The following is a 14473-nucleotide window of genomic DNA, read 5'->3' as shown; positions in this document are numbered from 1 at the left end:
CTCAGTTTCAGGCAAACTATAGCTTGTCATTATGTAGGTTGTTACTTGTGCATCACCATTTGGCAGATAGGAGTTTGCAATCTGCTTAGACCATAGTTTGGAGAGAAAAACACAGATCGTGGTTTGCTGATTTGGAGAGCACAGGAAACCATACTTTGCCCAAAAGAGTAAGCCAGGATGGCAATTAAAGCAGAGGAGAGGAGGAAGGCAGGAAAACAGAGCGTACAAGCCAGACGGTGGCCAAACCATGATTCTGGTTAATGGTTGAAATGACCCAATATTTACTTCCACATTCTACTCGGCCCATGACATCATGCAATGTCTGAATGTGTTTCATCTCATCTTCCAGCATTTTGGGGGTTAAAACAAAGATAGTCTTGTGTATTTGCAACTACTCTGTTTTTAAACAAGGACTGCTGCTGAAAACCCTGCTCTCCCACTATTACATGTTGGCAAAATATGCTCATGGTATTAAACTATGATATTAGTAACAATATGTTTGAATGCAAGCATTATTTACAAATGGTGGAAGTATAGAATAATGCACAGGGTGCAAGGGAAGTCAAAACCAAACTCTTTCTTTTTTAGAGAGAGAGCTGCTTGACACTTTAGCCAGAGGTGTGGCTCTCTATAAATTTTGAGACTACAATTCCCAAATCCCTGTCTCTTAGCTGCCAATTAATTAATTAATTAAAGTAGTTATATCCTGTCCTGAATCCAAAGATCTCAAGGTAGTTTACAATAAAATCTATTTAAAACAACAAATAAGAATAATTTTAAAAGACTAAAAATATATTAAACCATTTATTAGTTAAAACCTAGACAATTTAAAATGAGTTAAAACAATTTAAACTTCAGATTGAGTCTCCCTTATGTGCAATTCCAAAATCTGAAATACGCGAAAATCCAAAATTGTCCACATGGGTGGCTGAGACAGTGACACCTTTGCTTTCTGATGGCTCAGTGTATTACGCATAAAATTACCTCCAGCTTATATGTATAAAGTATACACATAAATGAATTTCACGTTTAGCCTTGGGTCCCATTTCCATCCGTATCCATGGATTCTTTATCCATGGACTCAATCATCCACGGCTTGAAAGTATTTAAAAAAATTCCCAAAAGCAAACTTTGATTTTGCTATTTTATTTAAGGGACACCATTTTACTATGCCATTGTATTTAATGGGACTTGAGCATCCAGGAAGTTTGGTATCCATGGGTGCTTCTGGAAACAACCCCCAGTGGATACCATGGGCCCACTGTATATCTTATTATGTCTATGGAAACATTCCAACCCCCCCCCCCCAAAAAAAATCCAAATCCAAAATACTTCTGGTCTCAAGCATTTCAGATAAAAGGGAATCAGCCTGTAGCACCAACCACAGCATATGTGTATCTTTACTTGCAGAGGGGTCTTGTAGCACCTTTGAGACTAACTGAAAGAAAGAAGTTGGCACCATGAGCTTTCATTGCTGTTCAGTGATTCCCAAACTATGATCCTCCAGGTATTTTGGACTCCAGCTCCCAGAAGCTGCAACCATTTTGGCCAATGGTCTGGGATTCTGGGAGCCAAAGTCCAAAACACCTAGAAGGCCAGAGTCTGGAAATCACTGTGCTAAAATTATACCAGCATTGGTGCCAACCGGGCCTCCCAATACCTCCACTGGGAATTGTTTCAGATTACTGCTATGTTGTTTGCAAAAAAACTCTGCTACTTAGCTGACTACTAAGTCCTCCTGTTTCACAGCTTCAGCTAATAAAAGATGTAGACTATTTATGGCTAACGAATTAGGAATGCACAAACAAAATCACAGACATTGATTAGACAAAGTGAATTCAAAGGGAAAGGAAAAGTACTTTAGTGCAACATACTGAACAATGGAAACTACAGAGCACTTCAGAAGGACTGGGAGTTTGAAACTGGCATAAACAGAGAAAGGATCACAGTGAGGAAGGAAGAAATGAAGAGGCAGCTACTGGTGGTGGAAGGCAGCATGTGTAGTGGTTTGAGTGTTAAGACTACAACTCTGGAGACCAGAGTTCGAATCCCTGCTTCCCCATGGAAACCAACTGGGTAACCTTGGGCAAATCACACTCTTTTAGCCTCAAAACTCATGGCAAACGCCCTCTGAACAAAGAAAACTCCATGATAGGGTCTCCATAGGTCAGAAATGACTTGTAGGCACACAATGACAACAACCATACTAGTGATGGTACTGGAATTACCAAAAAAGAAAGAAGGTCAGCTCAGTTACACACCTCAATTACAGTATCCCAAATAACAGAGCAACAGAATAATAATAACAAAGCTCCTTTTATACTTGCTAGTGTGGTGTAGTCGTTTCAGTGTTGGACTATGACTCTGGAGAAAAGGGTTCGATTCCCCGTTTGGACATGAAATACACTGGGTGATCTTAGGCAAGTCACACTCTCTCAGCATCAAAGGATGGCAACGGCAAAGCTACTCTGAACAAATCTTGCCTAGAAAACCCCTTGATAGGTTTGTCTTAGGGTCACCATAAGTCACAACAACAACTAAATTGTATTACAAGCTTGGAAATACATTACAGAAGCCCACTGTAGAAGGGCTTCTGCAATGTACAGTCAGCCCTCCACATTTGCTGTTTTGACTTCTGCTGATTTGATTATTCATGGATTTGATTAATATGTTCTCTCTAGGAACCTCTAGGTCTTCCAGCAGAATCTCCAGGTCAAGGTCCACCAGAAATTCTGTTGCAGAGAAGGCTTCTATAGGCATTTGTAGGTCTTCCAGCATAATTCTATGATCAGTTTCAGGCAGACGTTGACCATAGAATTGCCCTAGAGGACCTAGAGATTCCTAGAGAGATGTTCTCTCCGGTTAAAAAAAATCAGTGTTTGTTTTTATTATTTGCGGTTTTCCCACTTTCATGAGAGTCCCTCACCCCTAACCCCAGTGAATGTGGAGGGCCCACTGTATATCCAAGCTTGTAATATCGTTTTGCAAGTACAGTGGTCCCTCCACATTCGCTGGGGTTAGGCGTGAAGGACCGTGAATGTGAGAAACTGCAAATTAATATATATATATATTCTTTTTACCTGAGAGAACACCTCTCTAGGCATCTCCAGGTACTCCAGGGCAACATCTTCCAGAAGTCAACATCTGCCAGAAGTTGATCATAGAATCATGCTAAGGACCTATAAATGCCTACAGATGTCTAGGTTTCCAGCACAGCTCTATAGTCAACATCTGGCAGAGTTGTGGCGGAGGACCTAGAGATTCCTAGAAAGAACATATTAATCAAAAACGCAAACAATCAAACCAGCAAAAGTCAAAGCCGCAAATGTGAAGGGCCAACTGTATACAAGGAGTTTTGTTAATGTTAGTCCACTGCACTGTTATTTGGGGTGCTGGAGTTACACCTGCCATCGGAGAGGCGAGAGAAAGGGGCATACCTGGGGCATGTTTGTTTCCGGGGGCCGGCTCTCCAGCGCCTCCTGCAGGCGGTGGCACCTCCTCTCGGCCTGCAGGAACTGCTGCTGCAGCTGCTGGTACTGCTCCCAGGAGACCACGGCGCAGCCTTGCTGCTGGAGGTCGCGAGGATGCGGTGGCAGACTAAGCTTCACGTTGGAGCTGGAGTGAAGCAGCTGAGGGAGAAAAATGCACAGACCAGAGGATGTTAAGCATTGGCTCTTGGGTGCGAGCAAAGATACCCTCTTGCCATCTTCAAGGCTCACTTTAGGGCCGCCATAAGTGAAAAATTACTTGGATCGGGTAAATATTGTGTATCTTATGTCCAGGAGAAACCTTTATTTTATTTTTTTTAATAAAAGGGCATTTCTGCTCCATGAAATAAGCATTGGTTTCTTCATGTGGTGGAAATGCCCTGTTGATGAAACAAAGGCCTCTCCTAGGCTTAAGATGGTCAAGAAATGCCTAAAATGATGGCAATAACGCCCCAACATCCCCTAGAAGGCATTTGGGGAAACCAATTCTGGAGGTCTCATGTAGCCCACTAGCCTTCCACAGCTCTCCAATCATGCTCTATTTGCTTTATAGGTCTGATCTGCATGGCAGAAATAATGCTGTTTGACACCACTTTAAATGTCATGGCTCAATGCTATGGAATTCTGGAGTTTGTAGGGGTTTTAGTTAGTTAATGTTAATAGTTAATGTTTCCCCCCTGTCATGGACGGATCATTTCCTGGTAGAGGTGAAACTCAAGGCCTCTACCCAGATCCCCCCCGGGGGTGGTGGACCTGTTAGGATGGTCCACCCTCGAAGGCTGATGGAACCTGAGAGGTTCCAAGAAGCCTTAGAGGGGCTCACGGTTGGAAATGACGGCGACTCTGTTGATGCCCTCACCGGTATCTGGAATACCGGTCTTTCTAGGGCTATACACAGGATCGCTCCCAAGCGCCCTCTCAGGCCCGCTTCCAAGCGTAAGCCCTGGTATACGGAAGATCTCCGGGCAAGGAAGCGAGCTCTGCGACGGCTAGAGTACTGTTGGCGCAAACACCTCCGCTTAGACGACAAGACTCTCCTAGACCAATTGTTAAAGGACTATGGAGAGGCAATACGAGCAACAAAGAACTCGTTCTATGGTGCTCGTATTGCGTCCGCTGAGTCGCGTCCGGCAGAGTTGTTCAGGGTGGTCAGGGAGCTAACTCAGCTCCCTCCCGCCCTGAACCAGATCCTTGAACCTTCTAAGGCCTGCTGTGACTTGTTTAACGACTTTTTTGCGGATAAAACTTCTCATATAAGCGAAGGTCTGAACGCCGACATTATAGCAGAACCTAGAGTAGAAGTGTCCAGAGCCTCCGTGGACTATGTTAAACTGGATCAGTTTGAGTTGGTGAGTACCGAGGATGTGGACAAGATCCTCGGAAGTGTCCGGAAAACAACCTGCTCTCTTGATCCCTGCCCCTCGTGGTTAGCAGCCCAGGGGGGACCGGCGGTAACATTGTTGTTACGCCGGATAATTAATACATCTCTGAGGGATGGGCTATTTCCATCGGATCTTAAATTGGCCATTGTAAAACCGATCCTAAAAAAGCCCTCCCTTGACCCCCTGGTTCATAATAATTATCGGCCTGTTTCGCTGCTACCGTTTTTGGGAAAGGTGATCGAGAGGGCGGTTGCGATCCAGCTTCAGGCGGTCTTGGATGAAACGGATTATCTGGACCCATTTCAAACTGGCTTCCGGGCGGGTTACGGGGTTGAGACTGCCATGGTCGCCCTGGTCGATGATCTCCGTCTGAGCATCGATGGGGGAAGCGTGTCCCTGTTGGTGCTCTTGGACATCTCAGCGGCTTTCGATACCATAGACCATGGTATCCTTCTGGGGCGCCTGGCAGAGGTGGGGATCGGGGGCACTGCGCTCCAGTGGTTCCGGTCCTACCTCTCCGGGAGGTCCCAGATGGTGCAGCTGGGAGACGTGTGCTCTGATGAGAGGCCCCTTAAAACTGGGGTCCCTCAAGGAGCCATTCTGTCTCCCATGCTATTTAACATTTACATGAAACCGCTGGGAGAGATCATCCGGAGACATGGGGCGCGGGGTTATCAGTACGCTGACGACACCCAAATTATTTTCTCTATGTCTCCGACTGATGCAGTGACCGGGGATGGCGTCTCTCCTCTCGTGGCCTGTCTAGAGTCAGTAATGGACTGGATGAGGGAAAACCGACTCAAATTGAATCCAGAGAAAACGGAGGTACTAGTGATAGGTTCCCCTGGTCCAGGAATGGCGGTGGTTCCACCTGTCCTGAACGGGGTCACGCTCCCTGTGAAGGACTCCGTGCGCAGTCTGGGAGTGCTCCTTGACTCGTCGCTTCACCTGACTGCTCAGGTGAATGTGACGGTCAGGAGCACCTGTTATCAGCTTCGGCTGATTCGCCAGCTGCGCCCATACCTGGCCCAGAGGGACCTAGAAACTGTTGTACATGCTCTGGTAACTTCAAGACTGGATTTCTGCAATGTACTCTACATGGGGCAACCCTTATACCAAACTCGGAAGCTGCAAATGGTGCAGAACATGGCAGCCCGGCTGGTCACTGGTGCTCCCAGGACCAGCCATATAACACTGGTTCTGAAAGACCTCCATTGGCTGCCCATTCGCTTCCGAGCCCAATATAAGGCGTTGGTAATCACCTATAAAGCCCTAAATGGCTTGGGCCCAGGATACCTGAAGGACCGCCTCTCCCCGTACATTCCGCCTCGCACCCTCAGAACGTCTGGGCAGCAATTACTGAAGGTGCCTGGGGCTAGGTTGGCCTCCACTACACGGAGGTCATTCTCCACAGCTGCCCCAGCCCTTTGGAATACGCTGCCCACCGAGCTCCGCTCGTCTACCACCCTGGCCCAATTCAGGAAGGATTTAAAGACCTTCCTGTTCCAACAGGCATTCCCCGAATAAAATCCTGTGGGCCTCCCTCCTCTTCCGTGGCCAAGAGGATGGGCTATGGGGCTTTTGTTGGTTTTTTTCTGTATGATTACTGTTTTGTATTTTAACTCTTGTCTTGATGTGTTTTGATTGTATTTTAACCCATGTTGTAAGCCGCCCTGATTTTTAGAAGGGCGGGATATAAATAAAAATTTTATTATTATTTTATTTATTATTATTATTTTATTTAGGAGATATTTAGCCTTCTCTGTCAGAGAACTCTGATGCCATGACAAAGTACAAATTCCAGAATCCCATGGGTTGGAGCCACTGCAATTAAAGCAGTGTCAAACTACATTAATTCTGCAGTGCAGATTAGACCATTGTATTATATTTCAATTGCTTAAATGTTCTTTTAGTCTTTCTTACTACATTTTTTAAAAGGATCAATTTATGTTGAGCATGTGGCATGCAAAGTAAGGGAATAAGTCCACCAGTTAACATCAAAATATCCAGTCCTGTTTTCTGTGTCTAGAAATCCCCACCACTAAAAACACATGTTCAAAAAACAATAGCTCTTTCTCAGCAGGTTGTTCCCAGTAGACTTGGGCCAGTTTGAAAAGAAAAAAGAAGATTTGGTCAACCAACAAGGTGAAATATGGTCTAATAACAGTTAAGCATTTAAAAAGCATTTTAAAGCATATTAACAAAAATATTGTTTAGACTGCAATCCTCTACAAACTTAACTGGGAATAAATCCTGTTTAACTGGAGGGGGGCAGGGGACTTTACTCCTGAGCAGACATACCTATTACTGCAATGTTAAGTCACCCAAAAAGTGTGATACTTTTCTGAATTAAAGAACACACACCCTGTTTTGTGAACCACTCAGATACCTTTAGCTATTGGACAAGTCATTAAGGTAACAAATAGGAAAACATGAGCTTACTACTACTGTGAAATAGCAGAAGCAACTTCACAACAACATGTAATAAATTACTATTTTATCAGATAACTTTAGCTATTGGACAAGTCATTAAGGTAACAAATAAGAAAACATGAGCTTACTATTACTGTCGCTATAAATTAGAAATGACTTAAAAGTACACAACAACACCAAGGTAATAAATTTCTTTAACTGGGGTGCTTTTATGTCTCACATGCTGGAACCCCAGAATCCAATGCCAGCTCTAATAAGAAATGTACCCAGTCAAGTATTGGGCCAATTCTCCATTGTCAATGGACCCAGAATGGGTTCATGGGGCATTTCACAACATATAAGTGATCAGAAAGAAATAATAAGGTTTCAGTTGTCAATATTTCAAACAGTCAGTTGACCAGCTATGCTTGTGCTAGTTGACAACATCCAGGAAATCAGAGGTATACTGTGCCTAATCATGGAGGTTCCACTGTTGACTCCTGGACTAGTAATCACCAGAAGCCATTTCCCCATGATTTTTTCCTGTACTGTGTATGTAAGCTAACCATGATTAGACTCAGCAGCGGCAATGCCTACCGTGTTTTTGCCACGTATTTAGCTGGAACTCAAAATAAAGTTAGGTGAAAACAACGCAAAACACCCACACCCACAATCACAATAAAAAGTGCATTTTCCAGGAATCTTGCTACATTGCTAAGTCCAGCTGTGCAAATTTCAGTCTGATAACTCCATGAAAGGCATGCAACAAATATGACTACGGAAGGAGAACTCCAATTCTCACAAGAGAATGAATGATCATTCCAAGATATAATTGAAAGAAAGAATTATAATAAGAAAGAAAGAAAGAAAGAAAGAACAGAAAATGGAATCTTGAGCCACTTTTCATTTTCTTGAAGTCTGGTTTTGAATTAAATCAGCTTATGAAACATTTTCAGAAAGATCAGACCATACATCTAAGCCTCTTCTCTCTGTGTTTCTCTTTCTTTCATTCCGAGACTTGAGGAATTAATTGCTTTTGCCTATTATCCATATGACGCTTGAATGAAACCACTGGATCTGTTCATTAAAATGAAAAGTAGCTCTTTCAGAACAGACAGGCCATGGCTATTAAATCTGGAATTAAGTCTGCAACAATAAGAGGAGGGATGGAGGCACAAGTTAATGGGATTTTTCCCCTCTCTGCATGCAATGGGATTACAGGGAAAAAAGGTTGGTTCTACCTTCGCACGCTAATTCAGGCAGAGAACTGCACTCGTCTCTGCTAGTTCCAGCCACCAAAGTCTAGGCATGGGTTAGCCAGAACAGGGAGAAGAAGAGCAAGAGAGAAACGTTATACGAGGGATTCAGAGGGTAGAAAGGACCAAGAAAAGCTTTGTACAGAAAAGGACACACAAAACCTTTTGCACAACCGAAGAGAGATGGGAGAGGGGAAAAAAAAGAGAGACCCAATGGGATCAACTCTATCATCTGTTCCCCACAACTGAATACATGCCATAACCTCCACATTTAAGTGTTATGTACAGAATTCAGCTTCTCAAGAGTCTCCATTAAAAACAATACACTGGTTTCTACACCTCATGGGCTGCATTCACACTGCAGGAACAATCCAGTTTGACACTGCTTTAATTGCCATGGCTCCATGCTATGGAATCCTGGAGCCATGGCATTTAAAGAGGGGTCAAACTGGATTATTTCTGCAGTGCAGATGCAGCCATGGCTGCAAAGTCATATTTGACAAAGTTACATTTGTGTAATTTCTGCATGGTAGGACGTTGGACTTAATAGCCCTTGAGTTCTCTTCCAGGTATATGATTCTATGACAGTATGAGGAAATCAAAGAGCCCTTTCGCACTATCCATTTACATCACCATGTTCCCACTTTAGCTGCCATAGCAACTTCCAATGGAATCCTGGACTTTATAGTTTGTAGATGCACTAGAGCTCTATGGCTGAGACTCTTTCAAATACTTTACAAAATTGCTAATCCCAGGTTTCCACAGAATGCAGCCATGGCAGTTAAAGCAGGATTATAGTGTTGCAATTGTGTAGGGTGAAAGGATCCTCAAAACAATAATCGTAGATTGAATGAGAGACTCCTAGGGGTGAGGTAGGGTCCTCAATGCCCTATTGACAGGCAGAACCAAAATACATAAGGCAAAGTAATGCTTCATTTTTGTAGTTAATACAAATAACAGAAATTAGCATCACTAGATGCAGAATTTAAACGTATATGGAATATTTTGGAGCACAGGGTAAAAACCGAACTATTCCTTTCTCAGAATATTCAGCAAAAGCTTGCAACTTTGGGGTACATTTGTAAAACAGGGCAAAGCTAGAATCAGAGTTGGAAGAGACCATGAAGGCTATTCAGTCCAACCCCCTGCCATGCAGGAACTCACAATCAAAGCACCTCAACAGATGTCCATACAGCTTCTGTTTAAAAACCTCCAAAGAAGGAGACTCCATCACATTCCGAGGTAAACAGCTTTCAGAAACTTCATCCTAATGTTTAGGTGGAATCTCTTATTCTGTAGCTTGAATCCGTTGCCCTATGAGGAGCAACTTGGAGAACTGGGTTGGTTTAGTCCAGAGACAAGAAGGTTAAGAGTTTATATGGTAGCCCTGTTTAAATACCTGAAGAGATGTTACACTGAAAATGGAGCAAATTTGTTTTCTGCAGCTCCAGAGAATAGGACCTGGACCAATGGGTTCAAACTACTGGAAAAGAGATTCCACCTAAACAGGAGGACTCACTCCCCTGGAAGGTAGTGGATTCTTCTTCTTTGGAGGTTTTTAAACAGAGTCTGGAGTGCCATCTGCTGGTAGTGCTTTTATTTTATATTCCTGCATATAGCAGGGGGTTGGACTGGATGGTCCTTGGGGTCTCTTTCAACTCTATGATTCTGTTCTATGATTTGCTAGCTATGGGGTCTGGAATTCTGCATTAATTCATGTCCCATTTAGTAATATGGCTGATAGCAGCTGATACAGCTTGCCTCTCAAATTTTCCTCCAGTATTATAGGTAACTGTGTTAATCTGATTGAGCATTAAATAAAGGAATCCTTTGACATAACTGTGAAGAAGAGATTCTTGGCATATGCTTTTGTGAACCTGGTTCACTTCATCAGAGGCATCGATTTTGCATGAATTAGCTTTCTTCAACCCCATATCCTCCAGATATGATGGCCAGGTTGGCTTAGAATAGTGATTCCCAACCTTTGGTTCTCCAGATGTTTTGGATTTCAGTTCCCATAATTCCTGACTGCTGGCCAAGTTGGCTGGAGCTTCTCAGATCTGAAGTACAAAACAAGTGGAGGACCAAAGATTGCGAACCACTGGCTCAGGATGGTGAGTGTTGTAGTGCAACAATTCTGGAGAAGACAAGCTTGGAAAAGGCCAACCTAGATGAAGAAAGTGTTCCATTCCTCTCCTGAAAACTAGCCTAAAAACTCATTTTTTTTCAGATGAGTATGTTCTGTTGTGGGAGTTCCATCTCATAATTGTCATCTCATACAGATAGGAGCACGGTGAATCTGTAACTCAAGAGAAACCTTTTTTGCCTTGGAAAAAATGAAAGGATCCCCATTTATTTCTTCTTCTAGATAATAACAATGGATACCACATGTAATGAAAAGCACCTCCATCACCTGTTCATCCAGTCTGACTTGTTTTTTCCTGAGGCCTTCATTTTCCAAATTGATGGTCTGCAGTTCACGCTCAAGAGAAGTCATCTGGCTGATCTGTCAAGCAGGGAAATAGGATTTGAGAGCTGGGAAGAGCAGTATGAGATTATTCACTGAGTCTATCTGGCTCAACTGTAGTGTCATTTTTGTTCTTCAGGAGAGATAAGAACAGCAAACCATGCAAACTCCACTCTGACCAGCTACACTGGTGATGGTGTGTGTGTGTGGGGGGAAGCTTTGTGTAAACTGGCATCCAATTGGTGAGCATGGCAATTGCCCCTCAAATAAAAAGTCTGCACCCCCAATGAAACTTTCCTTCAGTCCCCAGGTTTCTAGCACTGCAGTAATTTAAAACTTCACTTGAGCATTTAGAAATACATTTTGGGCATCCAAAGAAAAGGGGCAGGCAACTACCAAAGGAATTCCAGCACAGCAAATAAAAGAGTTCTAGGTGTGAATAACTTTTAATGTCTCACTTCCTGCAATGCTAAAAATTGGGGAGGGGGGATTGAAAGGGGGGGAATGAAAGAGGACCAAAGTTTGGGAACCACTATTTTAAACAATGACAACACTGAATTAAACTGAGGTACAAATTAAACATTAATTGTGGATTTTGTATTGGCTCATCCAGCAGCCAGGAAAAAATAATACTCCCATCTGGGACTGACCTTCCTGTTGGCTGAAGTCAGCTCCTTCTGCAGCCTCTCACACTCCCTCTTCAAGCTCACCTTCTCTTGCTCAATGGCTTTCACAATCCCTGACTGGCTTTGGTGTTTTTGGTGCTTCACGGTCAGGACGGTGGATTCCAGCTGCCGTACCTGGCAAGAGCATGGCCCAAATATTATCTTGTTCAGTGGAGAGGGAAACATAAAATCAAATAATCATAGAGTTGGAAGGGGCCACAAGGGCCATCTATTCCAACCCCCTTCTATGCAGGAATACACTGTTAATGCATGCCAGGGAAATGCCCATCCAACCTTCGTTTAAAGACTTCCAAAGAAGGAGAAACTATGACTCTCTGAGACAGCCCAGTCCATGTGAAATAGTCCTTGCAATCAAGAAGTCCTTAATGTTTAAATGGCACCCTTGTTTCTTGTAATTTGAATCCACCAGTTTGTGTTCTAATCTCTAGTTCCCACAAGGGAGAGAGGTGTAACTTTGTTTGCAAGCAATGCATCTTGACCTTCCTGTGCATATCATAAATTTCTGGTTGGAAGAGACCCCAAACTATCATTCAGTCCAGTTCCTGTCATGCAGGAAGACACAATCAAAGCACTCCCAATATATAGCCAACCAGCCTCTGTCTAAAAACCTCCAAAGGAGACTCCACTGGAGTCAAATACCATTGAACTATGCTGTGCTTATTGAGAGATAACCTCTTTGTGATGCTGCATGAACTCCAGGTTTAGTCGCTGGCAATTCAGAACACAGCCTTTAGTGTCAAAGTGTTCACACTCTTTCAGAGATTGCAAAACTAATTCTTAAATTAATTCATTCTCATTATTTAGTTATTGTGTTTATAAAGTAATTTGTTACCATTACTTGTTACAAAAGCAACATGTTGCATTACTTGTGCTGCTCTTTATAAAATGCAACAACTTTTAAAAGTACTGGCAAATGTTATTTGTTACACCAGTGAACTAATGTAATATTGTTCCCCTTGACTGTGTTACCTCTGAAATATGGCTTTGTTACATCCTCACTAACAAAAAAGTTTAATTCATGACAGATAACTAGAATTTACTCTGGTCTATTAAATTCCTTCCCAGGCTAAATTACACTGAAACTGATCCTCTTGGATTCTCAGCATATATGGAAAACATATTTTGTTTCAGCAAGCATGTCCAGAAATATGACGGCTCCCCTCACCTTGGCTGCTGTCATTCTGCAATTACTCTTAAGTATTTCCACTGTATTCTGTTATACTTTCATACATCACTTAGAAATTGTTATAATCTAAGCAATTCATTTTTCTAATCTATGTACCCTCTCTTTCTCTCTCTAGATACGTAGAATGACATAGACATAAAGTAAGAAAGGCAATTGTTGTACAGGTTTCAGGGGACGAGTGTTAAGCACAGAGGCTAATCTGCACTTCCGGGGAGTGGTGTATTGCATTAGCTCCGTGCTGGCTTCATTTGCACCATCCCAAACGCGGCGTCTTTGGGGCTTTTTTGCTCTAAAGGACCCCAGCTAGGGAAGACTAGGGTAGCTTGGGGTTCAGGGGGGCAAGTCTGGTCCTCGGAGGAACCTCTGCACCTCTCTAAGAGGGAAGGAGAAAGAGAAGGAGAGAGGGTGAGAATTCCAACTTCAGGGTGCCGGGAGATATCAGAACTAGCCATAGAGCAGCTACTGCCACGGTTTTGGGAGCCTTTTAGACTCTAGTCTTCCCTGTAATATTTTATTATTCTTTTTAGTAAAAAACAACTTTACTTTTTTTTTTGGACTCATTAGTTGAGAAATTGCACTAACAACCTCACTTTCCAACAAATATTTAATGTTTAGGAGCTTCAGAGGGTTTCCCCCCCTCTTCACATAGACTTTATATATTATTTTATACATCACTGGGAATTCCTTCTAAGAGAAGGAGAAAACACAAGGATATTTGTGTATTTCTTGGACTTGCAATGAATGCTGTGATGATAACAGACTTAAACCTGGTCTTGAACTTTGGTTTTCATTTACAAAGCTTTGTTTGAGATATATTAAGGGATCATTTTAACACCATAACTTGGAAAAGTAACTTCTTTGAGCAACATCTCCCAAAATCTCCAAAGCCAGCATTACAGTTCAACAGAGTTCATTTACTTTGCTAAGCTCTTCTAGACTAGCTATGAGAATGGATGAAAATATGGTGCTACCTGTTCCAAGCTATTGGGGGGGGGGGGGGGGGTCCTAAGGAACGCTATATGAACCTCAAGATGCATCAGCAAGAGATGTCCATTTACCTTCTCCCTGGAATGAGCGAGATCTGCCTTGGCACTCTGGACCTCCCGCTGGAGTCTCTCATTCTCCTGCCTCAACAGCTGCTGCTCCTCCTTGACCAGCTGGTCCAGTTCGTCCCAACAGAGCTTCTTCTGCTGGTTCTGCAGCCCTGATGAGTGCATGGCTACCTCTAGAACCCGATTCTGAAGACAGAAAGTGAGTGCATGGGTCAGGGTCAGAGAACTCTGTAGCACACCAATAGGTCTGCATTGATCAGACAACACCTGGAAAAGTGAGTCCAGTTCTGGGCATCACAATTCAAGAAGGATGTGGACAAGCTGGAGTGTGTCCAGAAAAGGGCCACTAAAATGAGGAGCAGCTCAGGGAGCTGGGTATGTTTGGCCTGGGGAAGAGAAGATTTGGGGGTGACATGGTTGCATGGTTGACCATGCTGAGTAGGAGATTCTGGGCACTCCCAGCCCCAGCAATACAACTTCTAAGCTTGGTCAAAAGAGCACAAATTCTGGCAATACAAACAATACAGAACAGACACAGACAACA

General features: G+C 43.2%; 1 protein-coding gene across 6 annotated transcripts in view; it reads right to left on the bottom strand.

Annotated features, from left to right (window-relative positions):
• The window catches only part of NIN (ninein), a 159136-nt gene that overhangs the window by 14289 nt on the left and 130374 nt on the right, over nt 1-14473 (bottom strand). For 4 of the 6 annotated variants that reach the window (XM_089522912.1, XM_089522913.1, XM_089522917.1 and 1 more), the window contains 4 exons: nt 13936-14115; nt 11656-11805; nt 10943-11044; nt 3438-3629 (listed from right to left, as the gene is read on the bottom strand). In XM_089522912.1, coding sequence (XP_089379038.1) covers nt 3438-3629; nt 10943-11044; nt 11656-11805; nt 13936-14115 — 624 coding nt within the window. Of the gene's footprint in view, nt 1-3437; nt 3630-8523; nt 8585-10942; nt 11045-11655; nt 11806-13935; nt 14116-14473 lie in introns of those variants that run through there. The other 2 variants (XM_089522916.1, XM_089522914.1) reach the window with 2 other exon arrangements.

The sequence above is a fragment of the Sceloporus occidentalis genome, unplaced genomic scaffold (genome assembly GCF_023333645.1).
Source record: "Sceloporus occidentalis isolate IW3139 unplaced genomic scaffold, rSceOcc1.0.p SCAF_4, whole genome shotgun sequence".
NCBI lineage: Eukaryota > Metazoa > Chordata > Lepidosauria > Squamata > Phrynosomatidae > Sceloporus > Sceloporus occidentalis.
This window is presented reverse-complemented; position numbering and strand designations above follow the sequence as displayed.